The 22,895-nt window shown below is 47.0% G+C and overlaps 1 protein-coding gene across 3 annotated transcripts in view; it reads left to right on the forward strand.

The window, feature by feature from the left end:
- The window catches only part of STK33 (serine/threonine kinase 33), a 90,574-nt gene extending 68,431 nt beyond the window's left edge, over positions 1-22,143 (forward strand). For 2 of the 3 annotated variants that reach the window (XM_077453665.1, XM_077453666.1), the window contains exons 8-13: positions 4,580-4,655; positions 10,981-11,093; positions 13,854-13,939; positions 14,566-14,778; positions 18,006-18,089; positions 20,678-22,143. In XM_077453665.1, coding sequence (XP_077309791.1) covers positions 4,580-4,655; positions 10,981-11,093; positions 13,854-13,939; positions 14,566-14,778; positions 18,006-18,089; positions 20,678-21,403 — 1,298 coding nt within the window. In that variant the 3' untranslated portion in view covers positions 21,404-22,143. The remainder of the gene's footprint in view (positions 1-4,579; positions 4,656-10,980; positions 11,094-13,853; positions 13,940-14,565; positions 14,779-18,005; positions 18,090-20,677) is intronic. The other variant, XM_077453667.1, reaches the window with a different exon arrangement.
- The last annotated feature ends 752 nt before the right edge of the window (positions 22,144-22,895 follow it).

Consider the following 22,895-nt stretch of genomic DNA (forward strand, 5'->3'; position numbering starts at 1 on the left):
GATCTCTCTCTCGATCTCGATCTCGATCTCTTTTGATCTCTTTTGATCTCTCTCGATCTCTCTCTCTCGATCTCTCTCTCTCGATCTCTCTCTCTCGATCTCTCTCTCGATCTCTCGATCTCTCTCTCTCTCTCTCTCTCTCTCTCGATCTCTCTCTCTCGATCTCTCTCTCTCGATCTCTCGATCTCTCTCTCTCTCTCGATCTCTCTCTCTCTCTCTCTCGATCTCTCTCTCTCTCTCTCTCTCTCGATCTCGATCTCTTTTGATCTCTATCGGTTTGTGCAGTAGTCATGAGTATTCTCTCTCGATCTCGATCTCTTTTGATCTCTCTCGATCTCTCTCGATCTCTCTCTCTCGATCTCTCTCTCTCGATCTTCTCTCTCGATCTCTCTCTCTCTCTCTCGATCTCTCTCTCTCTCTCTCGATCTCTCTCTCTCTCTCTCGATCTCTCTCTCTCTCTCTCGATCTCTCTCTCTCTCTCTCTCTCGATCTCGATCTCTTTTGATCTCTCTCGATCTCTCTCTCTCTCTCTCTCTCGATCTCGATCTCTTTTGATCTCTCTCGATCTCTTTTGATCTCTCTCGATCTCTCGATCTCTTTTGATCTCTCTCTCTCTCTCTCGATCTCTTTTGATCTCTCTCGATCTCTCGATCTCTTTTGATCTCTCTCTCTCTCCTCTCTCGATCTCTTTTGATCTCTCTCTCCTCTCGATCTCTCTCGATCTCTCTCTCTCTCGATCTCTCTCTCTCGATCTCTCTCTCTCTCTCTCGATCTCTCTCTCTCGATCTCTCTCTCTCTCTCTCGATCTCTCTCTCCCTCTCGATCTCTCTCTCGATCTCTCTCTCTCTCTCGATCTCTCTCTCTCTCTCTCTCTCTCTCTCTCTCTCTCTCTCGATCTCGATCTCTTTTGATCTCTCTCGATCTCTTTTGATATCTCTCGATCTCTTTTGATCTCTCTCGATCTCTCGATCTCTTTTGATCTCTCTCTCTCTCGATCTCTCTCGATCTCTCTCTCTCGATCTCTCTCTCTCGATCTCTCTCTCTCGATCTCTCTCTCTCTCTCTCGATCTCTCTCTCTCTCTCTCGATCTCGATCTCTTTTGATCTCTATCGATCTCTCGATCTCTTTTGATCTCTCTCTCTCTCTCTCGATCTCGATCTCTTTTGATCTCTCTCGATCTCTCTCGATCTCTCTCTCTCGATCTCTCTCTCTCGATCTCTCTCTCTCGATCTCTCTCTCTCGATCTCTCTCTCTCGATCTCTCTCTCTCGATCTCTCTCTCGATCTCTCTCTCTCTCTCTCGATCTCTCTCTCTCTCTCTCTCGATCTCGATCTCTTTTGATCTCTCTCTCTCTCGATCTCTCTCGATCTCTCTCGATCTCTCTCGATCTCTCTCGATCTCTCTCGATCTCTCTCGATCTCTCTCGATCTCTCTCGATCTCTCTCTCTCTCTCGATCTCTCTCTCTCTCTCGATCTCTCTCTCTCGATCTCTCTCTCTCGATCTCTCTCGATCTCTCGATCTCGATCTCTCGATCTCTCTCTCTCGATCCTCTCTCTCTCTCTCGATCTCGATCTCTTTTGATCTCTATCGATCTCTCGATCTCTTTTGATCTCTCTCTCTCTCTCTCTCGATCTCGATCTCTTTTGATCTCTCTCGATCTCTCTCGATCTCTCTCTCTCGATCTCTCTCTCTCGATCTCTCTCTCTCGATCTCTCTCTCTCGATCTCTCTCTCTCGATCTCTCTCTCTCGATCTCTCTCTCTCGATCTCTCTCTCTCGATCTCTCTCTCTCGATCTCTCTCTCTCTCTCTCGATCTCTCTCTCTCTCTCTCTCTCGATCTCTCTCTCTCTCTCTCTCTCGATCTCTCTCTCTCTCTCTCTCGATCTCGATCTCTTTTGATCGATCTCGATCTCTTTTGATCTCTCTCGATCTCTCGATCTCTTTTGATCTCTCTCGATCTCTCGATCTCTTTTGATCTCTCTCTCTCTCTCTCGATCTCGATCTCTTTTGATCTCTCTCTCTCTCGATCTCTCTCGATCTCTTTTGATCTCTCTCGATCTCTCTCGATCTCTCTCGATCTCTCTCGATCTCTCTCTCTCTCTCGATCTCTCTCTCTCGATCTCTCTCGATCTCTCTCTCTCTCTCGATCTCTCTCTCTCGATCTCTCTCTCTCGATCTCTCTCTCTCGATCTCTCTCTCTCGATCTCTCTCTCTCGATCTCTCTCTCTCGATCTCTCTCTCTCGATCTCTCTCTCTCGATCTCTCTCTCTCGATCTCTCTCTCTCGATCTCTCTCTCTCTCTCTCTCTCGATCTCTCTCGATCTCTCTCGATCTCTCTCGATCTCTCTCTCTCTCTCGATCTCTCTCTCTCTCTCTCGATCTCTCTCGCTCTCTCTCGATCTCTCTCTCTCTCTCGATCTCTCTCTCTCGATCTCGATCTCTCTCGATCTCTCTCGATCTCTCTCGATCTCTCTCGATCTCTCTCGATATCTCGATCTCTCGATCTCTCTCTCTCGATCTCGATCTCTCGATCTCTCGATCTCTCTCGATCTCGATCTCTCGATCTCTCTCTCTCTCTCTCTCTCTCGATCTCTCTCTCTCGATCTCGATCTCTTTTGATCTCTCTCGATCTCTTTTGATCTCTCTCGATCTCTCTCGATCTCTCTCTCTCGATCTCTCTCTCTCGATCTCTCTCTCTCGATCTCTCTCTCTCGATCTCTCTCTCTCGATCTCTCTCTCTCGATCTCTCTCTCTCGATCTCTCTCTCGATCTCTCTCTCTCGATCTCTCTCTCTCTCTCTCGATCTCTCTCTCTCGATCTCTCTCTCTCTTCTCGATCTCTCTCTCTCGATCTCTCTCTCTCTCTCGATCTCTCTCTCTCTCTCTCTCGATCTCTCTCTCTCTTTTGATCTCTCTCTCTCTCTCTCGATCTCGATCTCTTTTGATCTCTCTCTCTCTCGATCTCTCTCGATCTCTTTTGATCTCTCTCGATCTCTCTCGATCTCTCTCGATCTCTCTCGATCTCTCTCGATCTCTCTCTCGATCTCGATCTCTCTCTCTCTCTCGATCTCTCTCTCTCTCTCGATCTCTCTCTCTCTCTCGATCTCTCTCTCTCGATCTCTCTCTCTCGATCTCTCTCGATCTCGATCTCTCGATCTCTCTCTCTCGATCTCTCTCTCTCGATCTCTCTCGATCTCTCTCTCTCGATCTCTCTCGATCTCTCTCTCTCGATCTCTCTCTCTCTCGATCTCTTTTGATCTCTCTCGATCTCTCTCGATCTCTCGATCTCTCTCTCTCGATCTCTCTCTCTCGATCTCTCTCTCGATCTCTCTCTCTCGATCTCTCTCTCTCTCTCGATCTCTCTCTCTCTCTCGATCTCGATCTCTTTTGATCTCTCTCGATCTCTTTTGATCTCTCTCGATCTCTTTTGATCTCTCTCGATCTCTTTTGATCTCTATCGATCTCTCGATCTCTTTTGATCTCTATCGATCTCTCGATCTCTTTTGATCTCTCTCTCTCTCTCGATCTCTTTTGATCTCTCTCGATCTCTTTTGATCTCCTCTCGATCTCTCTCGATCTCTCTCTCTCTCTCGATCTCTCTCTCTCTCTCTCTCTCTCTCGATCTCTTTTGATCTCTCTCTCTCTCGATCTCTCTCGATCTCTTTTGATCTCTCTCGATCTCTTTTGATCTCTCTCGATCTCTCTCGATCTCTCTCTCTCTCTCTCGATCTCTCTCGATCTATGTTTATAACTATGTTGCTTTGTATCTTTCGATCTTCCCTCTGAACAATGTTTATAAACATGGGGGAATGTATCATTGAAGGGTGTGAACATAATGTTGGTAACGTTCTTCTAACAAATGGAGTTGATGTGGCTCCTAATTAACAATAAGACCCCCCTCCTGTTTTCTGCAGTGGGTGGAGCCAGCTGGGCCGGCCCCTCCCATAGCTCAGGCACAGTGATGATGTAACGGCTACATTTACGATGTAATATTTTGGGTTTGCAATGATTTTTGGTGCACTGAAAATAGATTGCTGTCCTTTGTGACTACTGAGGAACGAATATAACATGAAAGTCTTTCTGGCCGGAGTTCCCCTTTAACGGACCAAGAAGGGAGAATATGAGACGTTCATTTCTGGGATTTCCTTTGCGGGGGGTCTTTGTGTGATTTTCTGCTGGCTAGCATTAGGTGTTGCGCCCGTCTGTCCCGGTGTCATCCACCCGTCCCGCCGGTGTGTGTCCGTGTCTCCTGCAGCATCAGCATCCAGAACATCAAAGATTTAACAAGCGCGGCTCGCGCTGTCCGCCGCCCCGCGCCCCATCTGTTTCCACAGTCACTCCGAACAATTAAAAAGTCACCGATCATCGGGATATTTATCCAGTCATCGTTTCTGGGAGCGCTGAGCGGGGGGGGGGGAACTCGAGGGGCCGCTACATAATTCATACAAACATCTGTCCGCTCCCCCCACCGGGGAATAAATGAGGGCGATCAGCAGGTTGCGGCCGCCTTGCCGGGTTTCAGCATTTATAAGTGTTTTGTGTATTATTAATATTGTGTGTTTTTTGCTTCCTCCGGCAGCTCCAGAGATCATCGAGGCTCACGAATACACCCAGCAGTGCGACATCTGGAGCATCGGCGTCATCATGTATTTACTGTGAGTAGCTGGCCGCGGCGCCTATAGATCTATAGGGGTGTGTGTGTGTATATAATATATATTATACACACACACTATATTGCCAAAAGTATTGGGACGTGTCTTAGTCTGTAGGGTTCAATATTGAGTTGGCCCCGCCCTTTGCAGCTATAACGGCTTCAACTCTTCTGGGAAGGCCGTCCACAAGGTTTAGGAGATGTGTCTATGGGAATGTTTGACTCTTCTCCCAGAAGAGCATTTGTGAGGTCAGGCACTGATGTTGGACGAGAAGGCCTGGCTTGCAGTCTCCTCTCTAATTCATCCCAAAGGTGTTCTATCAGGTTGAGGTCAGGACTCTGTGCAGGCCAGTCAAGTTCCTTCACCGCAAACTCACTCATCCGTGTCTTTATGGACCTTGCTTTGTGCACTGGTGGGCAATCATGTTGGAACAGGAAGGGGCCGTCCCCAAAGTGTTCCCACAAAGTTGGGAACATGAAATTGTCCAGAATGGTCTTGTTATGCTGACGCCTTAAGAGTTCCCTTCACAGGAACTAAGGGACCAACCCAACCCCTGAAAAACAACCCTCACACCATAATTCCCCCTCCACCCCCCACACCATAATTCCCCCACCTCCACCCCCCACACCTTTATACCCCCCCTCCACCCCTCACACCATAATTCCCCCCCTCCACCCCTCACACCATAATTCCCCCCTCCACCCCTCACACCATAATTCCCCCCCCCTCCACCCCTCACACCATAATTCCCCCCCCTCCACCCCTCACACCATAATTCCCCCCCTCCACCCCCCCACACTATAATTCCCCCCCCTCCACCCCCCACACTATAATTCCACCCCCCACACCATAATTTCCCCCCCCCCCTCCACCCCCCACACCATAATTTCCCCCCCCCCCCCTCCACCCCCCACACCATAATTTCCACCCCCCACACCATAATTCCCCCCCCCCTCCACCCCCCACACCATAATTTACACCCCCCCCCTCCACCCCCCACACCATAATTTACACCCCCCACACCATAATTCCCCCCCCCCCCCCCCCCCCGCCCCTCCACCAAATGATTTGGACCAGTGCACAAAGCAAGGTCCATAAAGACATGGACAGGAATGGATCAGATATCGGGGAATGTCAGCGGATGAGCATCTTCCCATCATTGTCCTGAGTACCCCCCTGATTATTGTCCTGAGCACCCCCCCCCCCAATTATTTTCTTGAGCCTTACCATTACTATGCTGGGCCCCCCCATTACAGTCCTCAGCCCCTCCCCCTTTACCATCCACAGTAACCCACATTACTGTCTTGGGGGGGCCCTCCCCCGTTACTGTCTTGGGGTGGGGCCTCCCCCGTTACTGTTTTGGGGGGGGGCCATCCCCATTACTGTCCTGAGTTCCCTCTTAACTCTCCAGAGCCCCCCAACTGTTCTGAGCCCATCCATTACAGTTTTTAGCGATCCAGTTGATGTCCTCAGCCCCCTTTTTTACATTGCCCCCCCCCCCCCCCATCCTACCTTTTATTTAGAAAGGGCGGAGGATGGGGAGGCACAGCTGGATTGGCCGGAGGGCAGGAGCTGCAAGCTGGTGATTGGCTGCTAGGACAACCCTCCATCCAGAGCTGTCCCGCCTCCACTGTTGTGAGAATGACAGCTGCGGGCAGAATGGCTTCTTAACAGAAGTACTGCGGTGGTCCAGATAGGACATTGACTTGGTCCGGACTGGGACCGCGGTCCGCCATTTAGCGATGCCTGACGTGAAGGGACCATTCCAGACTGGAGCTTTGAAGAGAAGAGGGCAACACCAGAGCCAACCAGAACAGGGCTGCCCTACATGCGGCGCGCGTGAACACGCATGTGCCGTCACGGCTACAGGTATGAACCTAGCCTAATGCCAATCCAGCTACAGCGAGGGGGGAAAAAGGATTTGAGCCTCTAAATTTTGTACGTTTTGCCCGCTGACAAGGATAAGTTAATGATCGGTCTTTAATTTTATTGGTCACTTTATTATAAAGGTGAGAGGAGAACAAAATATCCAGAAAAACGCATTTCAAAAAAGTTATAAATCGATTTGCATTTTAATGAGTGAAATAAGTATTTGATCCCCGATCAATCGGCAAAATTTCTCCATCCCAGGTGTCTTCTATACAAGTAATGAGCTGAGATTGGGAGCACTCTTAAAGGGAGTGCTCTTAAACTCGGCTTGTTACTTATATAGAAGACACCTGTCTACAGGAAGCAATCCGATTCAATCTCCACCATGGCCAAGACCAAAGATCTGTCCAAAGAGAGGTGACAAACAGTTGGTGGGATTATTCACAAATGGGAAGAAACACAAAATAACGGTCAGTCTCCCTCAGTCTGGGGCTCCGTGGAAGTTCGATTTTTTTTATTTATTTTTTTTATTTCCATCATTTACACTTTCAAAATGACAGAAAACAAAAAAAAACGGCGTCTGCAAAAGTTTGGGCACCCTGCAGAATTTATAGCATGCACGGCCCCCTTTGGAAAGCTGAGACCTGCCCAGTGTCATGGATTGTTCTCAGTCATTCTCTGGGAAGACCAGGTGATTTCAATCTCAAAAGGTTTTAAATGGCCGGACTCATCTGACCTTGCCCCAACAATCGGCACCACGGGGTTCTTCTAAGCAGTGGTCTAGAAAACTGAAAATAGTTGACGCTCACAAAGCTGGAGAAGGCTATAAGAAGATAGCAAAGCGTTTTCAGATGTCAATATCCTCTGTTCGGAATGTAATTATGAAGACCGTATTTGTACAAGTATCTCTTTATAGTGGAATAGTGACCACAACTCCAGTGTCTGCCAGATCTTTCTGGAGGGATCGTGCAGTCAGACGCGGGTTTTGAATTGTAACGCTTTGCTATCTTCTTATAGCCTTCTTCCAGCTTTGTGAGCGTCAACTATTTTCAGTTTCTAGACCACTGCTTAGAAGAACCCCGTGGTGCTGATTGTTGGGGCAAGGTCAGATGAGTCCGGCCATTTAAAACCTTTTGAGATTGAAATCACCTGGTCTTCCCAGAGAATGACTGAGAACAATCCATGACACTGGGCAGGTCTCAGCTTTGCAAAGGGGGCCGTGCATGCTATAAATTCTGCAGGGTGCCCAAACTTTTGCCAGACGCCGTTTTTGTTTTCTGTCATTTGAAAGTGTAAATGATGGAAATAAAAATCAAATTTTTTTTTTTTGACATATTATAAGAATGTCTAATCTGTAATTTGATGCCATTTGGAGATTTTTTTTTTTTTCCATCTTTCCTTGGCTTCGTTATGCACATTAATACACATTTTACCTGGGGTGCCCAAACTTTCGATCCCCACTGTATGACTCCAAGAACACCGTCCCCCACCGTCATACATGGAGGACCTATGACCCCAAGAACACCATCCCCCACCGTCATACATGGAGGACCTATGACCCCAAGAACACCATCCCCCACCGTCATACATGGAGGACCTATGACCCCAAGAACACCATCCCCCACCGTCATACATGGAGGACCTATGACCCCAAGAACACCATCCCCCCCCCCCCCCACCTAGCCTAGCCAGTCTCCAGACCTTAATCCCATAGAAAATGTGGAGGGAGCGGAAGGTTCGAGTTACCAAACAGCCTGGAAACCTTCATGACTTGGAGAGGATCTGCAAAGAGGACAAAACCCTCCTGAGATGTGTGCGAACCTGGAGGCCAACTCCAAGAAACGTCTGACCTCTGTGATCACCAACAAGGGTTTCTCCACCGAGTACTAAGTCATGTTTTGTGAAGGGTTCACATACTTATTTCACTCATTAAAATGCAAATCGATTTATAACTTTTTTTTTAAATGCGTTTTTTTGTCTCTCACTGTTATAATAAACCGACCAATAAAATTCTAGATCGATCGTTTCTTTGTCAGGGGGGCAAATCTACAAAATCATCAGCCGATCAAATTACATTCCCCCTCCCCCCCCTCACTGTTTGTGATGTTTTTTCAGTAACGCCGCACCCAGGAACAGATTAGGAATCCGATCGTCGCATCAAAACTGTCGTTCAGGAACGGGAATAAATCGTGAAATGCGCTGGAGGTCCCCTTTAACTCTTCTCCATTGACGGATCGCGGTCGGACGCCCCAATTCCCTCAGAGTGACGGCGGTCTCCGTTTTTATCGAATTGGCGCCATTTTCAGAATTGCGTGCGCTTTAATTTTGAATCCTCGTATCTCGCCTCTATCCCGCGACGCCGCCACGCTGAAGACGGAGATTTTTTTTTGAATTATTTATTTTTTTTCCACGTGGCTCGTATCGCGGGAACTAAACATAAATCGTCGCCCGTTTTTTCTGCGCTCCTTCCTTTAACTAATTGCGACTTTCATTATTCTGACTGTAATATCTTTATATGTCGGCACAAAGCAAATAAAAAGAAATTTGCATTTTGATGACTGTCGTTATGTAACCCGCGTCTTCGGTGACAGTCGGGGAAATTGGGTTTGCGCTCAAACGGCGTCATAATTGACTACCGGAAACCCGACATTCCTCCAAAACGTTTATTAGTCAATAAAGTTAATCAGAGCCGCGCCGGGGGGGGGGGGGGGGGCCCCCTGCAGGCTGCCAGCTGGCGCTGCGCTATGAGAGCGTCGGATCGAGAGCTCGAGGATCGTTTTTTGTCAATTTAAATATAATCTGCAGGTTTTACAATCTTAAGGCCCCTTTCGCACTTCTGCGACTTGTCCTGCGACTTGGGACTGCAGAGTCACATGACAAGTGGTACCCCGCGATTTCCAATGAGCACCGGTCATATCTGCGGGACTTCAGAATAGTCCCTGCACTACTTCGGTCCAACTTTAATGCGACCTTGAGGTCCATAGATCTCAAAATTTACACAGGCGTTCACAAATGTCCGGACTCAGATCAGCCCCTCTTTGCTTCCCCTCACCTTGTGAATTGCTGCAAAGTTACCATGTTGCAGTCTGATCAATTTTGGGGGGGGGGGGGGGAGAGAGGGGAGAGTGAGGAAATGGTTCTTCCTACCTGCAGCAGACTGATGACATCATCTCAGCCTAGGCAAAAGTTGCAATTTTGTTGACTGATCTCTGGGAAAGGGAGACTGAGGAAATGCGCCCTCCTGTCCGCAGCGAACTGATGACATCATCTCAGCCTAGGTAAAGTTACAATGATGCTGTCTGATTACTGGGGGAGGGGAGACTGAGGAAATGCTTCCTCCTGCCTTCTACAAAGTTACAACGTACAGTCTGGTCACTGGGGGAGGGGAGACTGGGGAAATGCTTCCTCCTGTCTGCAGCAAACTGATGACATCATCTCAGCCTACGCAAAGTTGCTATGTTGCAGTCTGATTACTGGGGGGAGTGGAGACTGAGGAAGTTCTTACTCTTGCCTGCAGCAGATTACTAACATCATTTCAGCCTAGGTAAAGTTATAATGTACAGTCTGATCACTGAGTGGGTGGAGGGGAGACTAAGGAATTGCTCCCTTCTGTGCGCAGCAGACTGATGACATCATCTCAGCCTAGGCATAGTTACAATTTTTGTTGACTGATCACTGGGGAAAGGGAGACTGAGGAAATGCTCCCTCCTGTCCGCAGCGAACTGACATCTCAGCCCAGGCAAAGTTACTATGTTGCAGTCTGGTTACTGGGGGAGTGTAGACTGGGGAAGTTCTTCCTCCTGCCTGCAGCAGATTACAATTATAACTTTACCTAGGCTGAAATGATGTCAGTAGTCTGCCTGCAGGCAGGAGGAAGAACTTCCTCAGTCTCCACTCCCCCAGTAATCGGACTGCAACATAGTAACTTTGCCTGGGCAGAGATGTCAGTTTGCTGCGGACAGGAGGGAGCATTTCCTCAGTCTCCCTTTCCCCAGAGATCAGTCAACAAAATTGTAACTATGCCTAGGCTGAGATTATGTCATCAGTTCGCTGCAGACAGGAGAAAGCATTTTCCTCAGTCTCCCCCCCCCTCCTGTCCGCAGCAAACTGACATCTCAGCCCAGGCAAAGTTACTATGTTGCAGTCTGATTACTGGGGGGAGTGGAGACTGAGGAAGTTCTTCCTCCTGCCTGCAGCAGAATACTAACAACATTTCAGCCTAGTCAAAGTTATAATGTACAGTCTGATCACTGGGGGGGGGGGGGGAAGGGGAGACTAAGGAAATGCTCCCTTCTGTGCGCAGCAGACTGATGACATCATCTCAGCCTAGAAAAAGTCATATTGTGATCCGTTAGGAATGTATTGATTCAGACTTGTAAAGTTACTACCGGCTTCAAACCGATTCCCCCTTTTAAATCTGTTTCCATCGCAGCGTCTGACGATCGTTTTTTCTTTGCAGGCTGTGCGGAGATCCGCCGTTCATGGCGCATTCAGAGGAGAAACTTTTCGAGCTGATAAAGAAAGGAGAGTTGAACTTTTCCCACGCGGCGTGGCAGGCCGTCAGCAGCGCTGGTAAGTGGCGGGCGGATTTTTTTTTTTTTTTTTTTTTTTTTTTTTACGTTCGGCTTTAAGGACGGGCGCAGCGTGCGACTCTGGAAAGAAAAAAAAAAGGGGGGGGGGGGGGCTTTTAAAAGCCGTCGGAATCGGAGCGCCCAGGGAAAAGCGGACGCGGGGGGAAATAAAAGGCCTTTTTTTTTTTTTTTTTTTTTTTTTTTTTTTTACCAGCCGGCACGCCGGGGCAGAAGGCGCTATTGTTGCGGCGTACATGAAAGCGTACTTTAGGAAAGGTTCTGGGAATTGATCGATCGCATTTAGTCCTTTTGTCTTTACAGTAGAAAGCAGCGCTGCGATCTCGCATCATAGCGAGGAAATGTCACGGCTTTAATGCACAAACAACCTTCCGGGGGGACGTCTGCAACCTTCTTTTTTTTTTTTTTTCCTCTTAAGTGCGCTCGGCGTTTCCCCGACATTACGATCCGCTCGCCGCGCTTTACAAAGGAAAAGACATTCCGCTGATTTTACTTCCCATCACCTCAATTCAGCGTCCAGCCGGGGCGACTCCGCCGGGAATAACCAGCGACATCATCAAAGTCACAAAGTTACAAAGTCTACTTTTATTTTTAGTTTTACATTTTTACATGTAGAATCCTCCAATGGAGGAAACGCGTCAGAACTCAAGCGGGCAGAATCTGGAGCCGCTGTGCACGACGACCAATCGGCTTCTGTCTTCAGCTTGCTTGGTTGAGGTTTGAAAGTAAAATCTAGAAGCGGATTGGTCGCTGTGCACAGCGGCTCCAGTTTTCATACGTTTCCCCCCCCCCCCCCGTTGTGTCTGCATTCTGCCGATGGAAACATTGTAACGTTTTGGTAGAACCGGATTGAGGCTCCGTGTTCAGAACTCGCTTTGGGGCTTTAATTTTAAGGAGCTTCTTATTGGTGCAGCGAGTTTAGGACCCTCCCACATCGTATTCTTTTAGTTTTGCGTGTGTTTTTTTTTTTTTTTTTTTGTTTTTTTTTTTGTTTTTTTTTTGTTTTTTTTTTCATGCGTTAATTCATGTCATGCATAGAGAAGCCTATTCATCTGAATGGACTGCCCTACGCATGACAAACGCCCCTAAATAAGCTACTGTATTTTCTTTGGAGCAGAACGTGGTGCCCCATCATTGGTGTCAGTGGGGGAAATGGTGCCCCATCATTGGTATCAGTGGGAGGAATAGTGCCCCATCATTGGTGTCAGTGGGGGAAATGGTGCCCCATCATTGGTATCAGTGGGAGGAATAGTGCCCCATCATTGGTGTCGGTGGGAGGAATAGTGCCCCATCCATTGGTGTCGGTGGGAGGAATAGTGCCCCATCATTGGTGTCGGTGGGGGGGAATAGTGCCCCATCATTGGTGTCGGTGGGGGGGGAATAGTGCCCCATCATTGGTGTCGGTGGGGGGGGAATAGTGCCCCATCATTGGTGTCGGTGGGGGGGGGAATAGTGCTCCATCATTGGCGTCAGTAGGAGGAATGGTGTCCCATCATTGGTGTCAGTGGGGGGAATAGTACCTCATCATTGGTGTCGGTGAGAGGAATAGTGCCCCATCATTGGTGTCGGTGGGGGGGGGGGAATAGTGCCCCATCATTGGTTGTCGGATGGGGGGGGAATAGTGCCCCATCATTGGTGTCGGGTGGGGGGGGGGGAATAGTGCCCCATCATTGGTGTCGGTGGGTGGGAATAGTGCCCCATCATTGGTGGGGGGGGGGGGAGAATGGTGCCCCATCATTGGTGCCGGTGGGGGGGGGAATGGTGCCCCATCATTGGTGCCGGTGAGAGGAATAGTGCCTCATCATTGGTGTCGGTGAGAGGAATAGTGCCCCATCATTGGTGTCGGTGGGGGGGAATAGTGCCCCATCATTGGGGGGGGGGGGGAATGGTGCCGGGTGGGGGGGGGGAATGGTGCCCCATCATTGGTGCCGGTGGGGGGGAATGGTGCCCCATCATTGGTGTCGGTGAGAGGAATAGTTGCCTCATCATTGGTGTCGGTGAGAGGAATAGTGCCTCATCATTGGTGTCGATGGGCGGGAATAGTGCCCCATCATTGCTGTCAGTGGGAGAAATAGTACCCCATCATTGGTGTCGGTGGGGGGGAAATAGTGCCCCATCATTGGTGGGGGGGGGGGGGAATGGTGCCGGTGGGGGGGGGGGGGGGGAATGGTGCCCCATCATTGGTGCCGGTGGGGGGGGAATGGTGCCCCATCATTGGTGTCGGTGGGAGGAATGGTGCCCCATCATTGGTGTCGGTGAGAGGAATAGTGCCTCATCATTGGTGTCGGTGAGAGGAATAGTGCCCCATCATTGGTGTCGATGGGCGGGAATAGTGCCCCATCATTGCTCTGTCAGTGGGAGAAATAGTACCCCATCATTGGTGTCAGTGGGAGGAATAGTGCCCCATCATTGGTGTCGGTGGGGGGGAATAGTGCCCCATCATTGGTGTCGGTGAGAGGAATAGTGCCTCATCATTGGTGTCAATGGGAGGAATAGTGCCCCATCATTGGTGTCAGTGGAAGGAATAGTGCCCCATCATTAGTGTCAGTGGGAGGAAATAGTGCCCCATCATTGGTGTCAGTGGGAGGAATAGTGCCCCATCATTGGTGTCAGTGAGAGGAATGGTGCCCCATCATTGGTGTCGGTGGGGGGAATGGTGCCCCATCAATGTTGGGATTAGTGGGATTTTGGTTGTCACATTCGGAGGAAGCCGTCCATTCATTTAATTTATTTCTTCCTCAAGCCAAAGACGTTTTGCAGAAACTCCTCAGAGTGGATCCCGCAGAACGGATCACAGCCAACGAATTACTGGATGACCCCTGGATCACGGTGAGTCCAGATCCCTTCATAGTGAGTGACCCCCCCCCCCCCTCCCCCCAATCATCCTCCAATCACCTACAGTCCTCCGTTCCTTAAATCTGATCTCCGGGATAATAAATTCATCGGTCATGTGACTTCTTCCAGATCTGTGCAGTCATCCCGTGTGAGACTTCCTGTAATAAAGACCGCTCAGTGCTGCCCCCTGTCCTTCTGTAGGGGGACTGGTCTTGTCCCGCCCTCTACTTTCGTTTTCTGTAGTGGGTGGAGCCAGATGGGGCCCCTCCCACAGCTCTGCTCTCTCCCCTTGTGCAGGGGGACTGGTCTTGTCTTGGTAAAAGCATTTTGTGCACATAAAGTGGATTTCGTTTTTTTTTTTTTTTTTGTGGCTATAGAGGAATACATTTGAACAGATGTGATTTATTTATTTTTTTGCCCGGAGTTCAGCTTTAACTTCTTCCTGCCCGCGCTATAGCTGAGAAAACGGTTACAGCGCGGGATCAATTTGGCGGGACGGGCGCACATGGACGTTCCTCCCTTTCTCGCACTGCCCGCTATCTCCTATTGGTGCCTCCTCATCAGTACCCACCAGGGCACCACGTTTCTTTCTTATTAACATGTAAAACTTTCACTTCCTAGGGAACACCGTCCATCCCCCGCTCAACATCGTCCAGATGATGAAGACTTGGAGGAACAGCATGGACAGTGACGACAATGTGGATGGGGACTCTGATGGCCCATCCCCGGTCCAGAGAAGCCCATTGGACACCATGGAAGATCGCTCCAGTCCAATCAGCAGCAACGGAACCTCTGAGACCGACAGCAGCAAACCGCCTACACCAACAAAACGGGTACCAGAGCCCCCCTCTCTTCTGTCCTCTATATCAGGGAATGCTGGGACACCAAAAATGTGCAATGGACCCCTCTACTTGATATTATACATGTATATAGCTCTGACATATACCGCAGTGCTGTACAGAGATCACTGAGCCAATCACATCAGTCTCTGTACAGAGGAGCTTACACTCCAATGTCCCCTCCCCCCACAGTCACATCAGTCTCTGTACAGAGGAGCCTTACACTCTAATGTCCCCTCCCCCACAGTCACATCAGTCTCTGTACAGAGGAGCTTACACTCTAATGTCTCCTCCCCTCACAGTCACATCAGTCCCTGTACAGAGGAGCTTACACTCTAATGTCCCCTCCCCCACAGTCGCACACTATTATTATTATTATTATTATTATTATATTATTATATACATTTATAACAACAACAATAATAATATCTCTGACATATACCGCAGTGCTGTACAGAGATCAGTCACATTTATGAAGAGACCCCCCCAGACTCCATCCAATCCGTGGTCTGGAACATTCCGGAGATTTACTGCTCCCCATGTCTGGAGAGATCCCTCCGGACGGCTCTCATTGAACATACAAGTCACGTCTCCTTTGATTGTTCCATAAACTCTTTTTTTGTTTTATCGTTATCTGCAGCTTATTGGGGGATTTATATTTCCTTTAACTGGATTATATATCCCAAAAGACATTTTAAATATCTTTTTACTGGACTGTAAATGTCCCGCTCTGACTTTATGGCGACGATGCAACGGCTCGTAAACGCACATTTGGGCTGTTTTTTTTTTTTTGATGTATTACTGAGGAGAGAAATGACAGACGACCGAAATCATCCCGACTCAAACTATCAACACAACGCGACCGTAATTCCTTCTGTCATCCCCTATAGATACATTAGTTATATTTTATTTCCACATATATATATATAAATATATATATATATTATATATATATATATATATATATATATATATATATATATATATATATATATATATATATATATATATATATATATATATATATATATATATATATATATATATATATAATTTCCATGGTTACCTATAGAGACATTCATTCAGGCCATCTTTAATATTATTGGGCCCTCCCAAATCTACTATTTGCGGGTGGGGGGGCGGCTCAAGGGCACCTCCTTTGGGCACCAGAACAATGACTGGGCCTTTTGCCCCTCATTAAAGACAGCCCTGCATTCATTATTATTTTCTTGGTTACCTCTAGATAAATGTTACATTTATTTTCTTGTTACCTGTAGATACATTTATTATATTTAGTTACATATACTGTCTTGACATTTTTTTTTAATATTCCCTTGTGTTACATTCATACTTTTTATAAAAATATATATATATATATATATATATATATATATATATATATAATTATAATATAATATTTTCTAGAAATGTGCACTGACAAAAAACTTTTTTGCTTTTGGGTCATTCGTTATGATCGCAATTCCTAAATTCGGAAATTTGAAAATCCGAAAATTCTAAAGACTAACTAATGACTGTTACATTACAAGTAATTGTAATTTCCTTTCACATCTGTCTGTTAGCGAATGTAATGAATACAAATTTATCCGCAGTTAGAGCTGGGCAATTTTTTTCTAAAAAAATAAAAATAAAAATCTGCGAGGTCATCGCAAATCGGGGGGGAAAAAAAACACACCTCGATTTTGAATTGAGAATCAAATAAAAAAATAAATTAAAAATAAAAAAAAAAACTTCAAAAAAACCTCCGATTTTTTTTTTTTTATTTTTTTTTTTTTTTAAATTTGAGTCTCTATTCAAATCGAGGTGTGTTTTTCTGAGTTGCGATGACCTCGCAGATTTTTTTTTATTTTATTTATTTTTTTAGAAAAATTGCCCAGCTCTAACTTCAGATAAATTTATATTCATTATGTTCGCTAACAGACAAATATGAAAGGAAATTACAATTACTTATAATGTGACAGTTTATTTGATCAATTGATTCAATTTAAGCAAAACCACCGCGGTATAAATACCGGGATTTTATACACCGGGCCAGACGCCGTGGCCTTGCCTAAAAACTCCTGCCCGCAGCTCCTCAGGACGGGCACGGTGGTGAAAAAAAAAATAAAAATAGTTTTTCCTTAAATTTTGAATCAATTTGACCTTGCAACTCGATTCAAGATTTAAATCGATTTTATTTATTTTTTTTCCCCCAGCCATATCCGAAGTTCCAAATTATCAGCAATAAGGAATGGTGCATCTAAATAAATGAAACGGAACAAATTAATAATAATAAAAAGTTTTTATTATTATTTAGTATTATTAATTCATTACGTTCCTTTAGATGCGGCATTTGTTGTTTCAGATACATGCGTAACTTCGGATAAATTTGTATTTGTTACGTTCACTAACAGCCAAGTTTGAAAGGAAATTCCAATACCTAATATTTATTTTTTCAGATTTTTCGAATTTGCAAATTTTCTGATTTACTAATATTCGAATATTCTGAAAAAAAAAACGTTAAACGGGTTTTCGTTAATTCGGATGTTTCTGAATAAGCAAATTTTGGCGAAATTCGTTAAACTAATTGGGAACAAAGCAAATTGCACGTCTAGTACTTTCTTGTGGCCCTTATGAAGGAGTAGTTTGCCCCCCTGAAACGTGTTGGTGGTTTTATGTGATACTTCTTAATCATTAGTGATTTGGACTCTTTCACCATTTTGATCCGGTGCTCCTTTTGATGCTGTGAACCACACTCTGGATACCCATTGGAAGGTAGCTGTGTTTTCATGTGAGCCGCCCCATTAACAACCAGTAACCTCTGCGACTACTAAGGATATTCTCTTCACTGTTGTGAACAAATCAGTATTGAAGTCTCGTTATTCTTGGATTTGTCCTTCAGAATAGATTCCTGGACGGTGTGGGGGAGCATCTAGGCAGGACTGTGGATTCAGTAGTAGGAAGTAAATATTTATTTTCAATGATCATCAGCTCCATCTAGTGGCCAAAATGCAGCATTTTCCCGAACCACTCCTTCTTTTTTTTTTTTTTTTTTTTTTTTTTTTTTTTTTTTATGACTGAATAACATTTGACCTGTAGAGGAAATGGCAAGAGAACATTTGATTTTGCAATATTCACACAGAACAAATGTACCAGCAGCTTTGCAACTTTTCAATAAATACACCACTACATGTCTTATGGAAAATCCTTTCTCTGTTTTTCAGGCCGTCAGTCAGAAAGTTCCATCTGGTCCTTTTCCCAACGGAGCGTCTGCGAAGAAGACCTCCGGTCTGAAGACTTCTGGCTCTGTACGTAACACGATAATCCCATCTTTGAGAATGGTGTTTATCAACAAGAAAATCTGATGTGAAGACAGATCGGGGGGGGGGTGTTCCAGAACATTGTACTGCCTCATACACGCGGTTGGAAATTCCGACGGAAAAAGTCAGATCGGATTATGTTGTCGGCAAAAAAAAATCCGATCTTGTGTGGGCTCTATCCGACTCTTTCCGTCGGAATTTCCGACGGAAAAAGTTTGAGAGCTGGATCTAAAATTTTCCGACAACAAAATCCGATCGGACTTTTTCGATCGTGTGTAGAGAATTCCGACGCACAAAGTGCCGCGCATGCTCAGAAGAAAAAAAATTGGAGACGAAAGCTATTGGCTACTGGCCTCTACGTAGTCCCGTTGTGCGTTTTTTTTATACGTCTCCTCGTCCCGAACGATTGGTTTTTCCAACAACTTTGTGCGATTGTGTGTATGCAAGACGAGTTTCTGCCAAAATCCGTCGGAAAAAATCAGACTGATTTTTATGGTCGGAATGTCCGGCCGTGTGTGTGGGGCATTAGTCACGGCTTATTCCGATTGATTTCCTCAGTTCTAATGAGTGTACAGAACACATCCCCGTATTTATACCCACATGGAAAATCCCTGTATTTACATCCGCATGGGTCATCCTGGTATTTATACCCACATGGGACATCTCAGCATTTATTCCCACATAGGAATCCCAATATTTATACCCACATGGGGCATCCCGGTATTTAAACCCTCACGTGGGGCATCCCACTATTTACGCCCTCACGTGGGACATCCCACTATTTACACGCCCTCACGTGGGACATCCCACTATTTACACGCCCTCACGTGGGACATCCCACTATTTACACGCCCTCACGTGGGACATCCCACTATTTACACGCCCTCACGTGGGACATCCCACTATTTACACGCCCTCACGTGGGACATCCCACTATTTACACGCCCTCACGTGGGACATCCCACTATTTATGCCCACACGGGACATCCCGGTATTTATACCTACATGTGATATCCCCAAGAAGCTCTCACCAGATGATAAATTCCTGGATGTGTACAAAGAAGAGCCTTGAAGGACTTTCATAAACATTTAATGGGTAAGAGCATCAGAGACACCCAATACATATAGGGGGTAAACACCCCCCCCCCTCTTCAGGGCTGGGGTCTCCCGATGGCACTAAAGGCAGCCGGCTGAATGTCCACGTTGGATGTGTCTGTTGCTCCTAGCTATTAAATGTCTAAAAAGAAAATGTAACAATATTGTTTTCGGGGCATCTTCCCACACTTCATATACATATTTTATATCTTTCTCGTCCATTCGAGGGACACAGACGTCATATACTGTTGGGTTATACTGCCATCTGCAAGAGGCTTTGACATCGGGAAAAAACCCCCCCAAAACTTTAGGCCAGCCTAGGATAACCCCTCCTACCCAGCATGCCTCGGTTGTTTGCTGAAGTCCTACAAATATGGACATCTTCAGCTCTCATGGGAAATGTCAAAAATTTTTTGCTGCCTTCTCCTTAGGGTTGCCACCCCGTCCCTTTAAACCCGAACACATATGAATTACACGGGTTCTGTGGCTGATTAAAGTGGTAATTAAACTCACTTTGTGCCTTTTATCTGCATTTAATTAGCCTCAGAACCCGTGTAAGTCAAAAGGTGTTCAGGTTTAAAGGGATGAGGTGGCAACTCTACTTCTCGTCCTTTCCATGGATCAGGTAGACCAGTTTCCATGTTATGGTCTATGTATTGGGGTTCCCTCCATGCTGTGTCTCTCTCACTAGTATAAGTAGTCGTGGTCTTCTGGCATCAAGCTTGGTTCCTGTGATGGTCACCACCTGGTCTTGTCTTCTTCCTACCAGGTAGGGAGTTTTGGCCTCATCAGATACCAGCTTTGGACGTTAGTCCTTGAATTGTATGGAAGCTCCAATTTTCAGTCATCATTGAGTTGTTTGCTTTTGCCCATCCCTCGTTTGGACCAATTTTGGATGACTTGAAGGTTTTAGAATTCCCTCAACAGACCAGATGTCGTTTTTGTACTTGTTGTAAAATCCTTTCATGGAGTCTATTGAGTGACATGGATCCCGCCCTTCTCTCTCTTGGTATTGTTTGCTGCAAACTGAAGCATGCTGGGAATAGGAGAGGCTGGACTACAGATTTTTTTTGATTGCCAACGTCCAGTGCCCCTGTAGACAGCAGTATAACCCGAGAAACTGTATATGACTTCTTGTGTCCCTCGGTGGAGAAGGAATATTAGATATTTTTACTCACTGTAAAATCCCGTTTCTTGGAGTACATTGGGGGGACACAGGTCCCACCTCTGTATTTATGATCATGTTCTTAGTACTGCTTGCTGGGAATAGGAGGGGGGGGGGGGCTAGCCTACAGATTTTTTTTCTTTGCCTGGGTCCAAGCCTCCTTTAGGCAGCAATATATCCCAACACATTGTATATGACTTTCCGAGTCCCTCAATGGACTTCCAAGAAAAGAATTTTAAGGTGAGCACAGATATTCTATTTTTCAAGTTGTTCCTGCAGTTTCCAATCTAACGGTGTTCTGTGTCCTAACCCACAGCCTGCCGACAGAAAAGCATCTCGCAGGATGCAGGACAGTCAGGAGAATTCCGTGCCGAACAGGCCGGTCCCTTCTACCGGCCGGAGCGAGAAACCATACCAGGCCACCAACCAGAGACCCTCCCAGGGACTACCGGCCGCCAGCCATGGCCAGAAATCCTCCCAGGGACAACCAGCCGCCAGCCATGGCCAGAAGCCCTCCCAAGGACAACCGACCGCCAGCCATGGCCAGAAGCCCTCCCAAGGACAACCGGCCGCCAGCCATGGCCAGAAGCCCTCCCAAGGGCAACCGACCGCCAGCCATGGCCAGAAGCCCTCCCAAGGACAACCGACCGCCAGCCAGGGCCAGAAACCCTCCCAAGGACAACTGACCGCCAGCCAGGGCCAGAAACCCTCCCAAGGGCAACTGACCGCCAGCCAGGGCCAGAAACCCTCCCAAGGGCAACTGACCGCCAGCCAGGGCCAGAAACCCTCCCAAGGGCAACTGACCGCCAGCCAGGGCCAGAAACCCTCCCAAGGGCAACTGACCGCTAGCCATGGCCAGAGGTCCTCCCAGGGACAACCGGCCACCAGCCAGAGGTCCTCCCAGGGACAACCGGCCACCAGCCAGAGGTCCTCCCAGGGACAACCGGCCACCAGCCAGAGGTCCTCCCAGGGACAACCGGCCACCAGCCAGAGGTCCTCCCAGGGACAACCGGCCACACCACGGGTCAAGAAAACCTTTTAGGGAAACTTTGAAAATATTTTACTGCTGTGCCAAAAAACATTGGGGACTGAGCCCAAGAATTGGTGTACTCGGGAGATGGCATCCATTCTCCTCCGCAAAGTGTTATAGAGTCCGACACCTGAACTGAAGAGAAAAGGTCTTTAATTAAAGGTCTCAGAAAAAATGGACTGCACCTTGTGGAGAAATTTCTGGACCAAAAAATCCAAAACTTTCCTCCAAAAGGAGGCGATACCGGCGTGCCTAGGAAATCACGGGGGGTGCCTGACTTATTGGAGGATTTTCTAGTGAAATGTAAAACTGAATGACTCCTGAATTCTATATTCACTAGTCCACTCGACTCTTATTGTCTCCAATTGTTTCTTTTTTTTTTTTTTCAGTTAGTGTAAAGGAAAATCGTGTTTAGTAAATGCAGCCCGAAAAAGTTGCACAACTAAATCCTCCCTCTGGCCTTCCTTAGAACATTCTTCCCATCCTTTGTAGACCTCTATGAATGGGTTGCTGGGGTGGAAATTCGTGTTTTTTTTTTTTTTTGTTTTGGTTTCCTGTCCTGATGACGTCACATTGTCAAGAGTTGTGCTGCACAGTGTTTTATTTTCTGCTGCTCAAACGTTTGTTCTGATTACTAACCATTTTGTAGCAAACGCTTGACCTTCGACCTGCTGCTTAATACAATCAGTTGCATGTTACGATATGTTACCGTTCCCAGATTTAAATTTCCATTAAAGATTTTCAACACGTGAGTGGATGGATTGTTGGTGGGGTGTGGCGGGATGGTTAGCGGCACACAGCAGCGTGGTAGCTCTCTGGGTACTACAAGTCCCAGCATGTCCAGACAAACCTGGGAAATTCAGACTGAGCAGACGATGAATCGGCGAAATCATCGAAGGTCATGGCATGTCAAGGCGACGAAAATCTCAGAGAGAGGCAACTGAAGTTATAAGCGGATCTTGACTTTTTCTTGTAAAAGTCAATCTCGGGCAAGGCCCTCTGGTCTCCTGAGCTTCCCTTATTGGTCATTTGAAGCCACCAATCACATTAAAAGCTCAGGGGGTGGGGCAGCCCTATTCATGTCAATTGTGACGCAGTGGCTGCTGCCAATCATCTGACATCTGTGCGTCTCCCGGAACTCGCACTATCGGCGTTCGCGGACCTGTTCCCACGCGGATATCAAATTGGGAGCATTCCATGCTGGCAAATATGACCCTCCCATGCGCTTAAAGTGTTTGTAAAACCTTAAGGTTTTTTAACCAAAATTCATCCTATGCATTATGATAAAAAAACCTGCTGTGACTGGGACCCCCCCCTTTACTTACCTAAGTTCTACCACGATCCAGTGCTGTGCCCCAGTGCAGCGGCTCTCTCTGCTCTGTCCCTCCTCACAGGGCAGATGTCAGTCAAATTCTGTGAGGCAAGGGCGGGGCCAAGCCCTGCTATCTGTGACTATAGGCGCAGACAGTGGGGCTCAGGAGCGAGCCCACACAAGGGCTTCTTA

This window comes from Lithobates pipiens, unplaced genomic scaffold (assembly GCF_037356315.1).
Source record: "Lithobates pipiens isolate NorthernLeopardFrog02 unplaced genomic scaffold, aLitPip1_a1.2 Scaffold_24, whole genome shotgun sequence".
In the NCBI taxonomy this organism is placed as follows: Eukaryota; Metazoa; Chordata; class Amphibia; order Anura; family Ranidae; genus Lithobates; species Lithobates pipiens.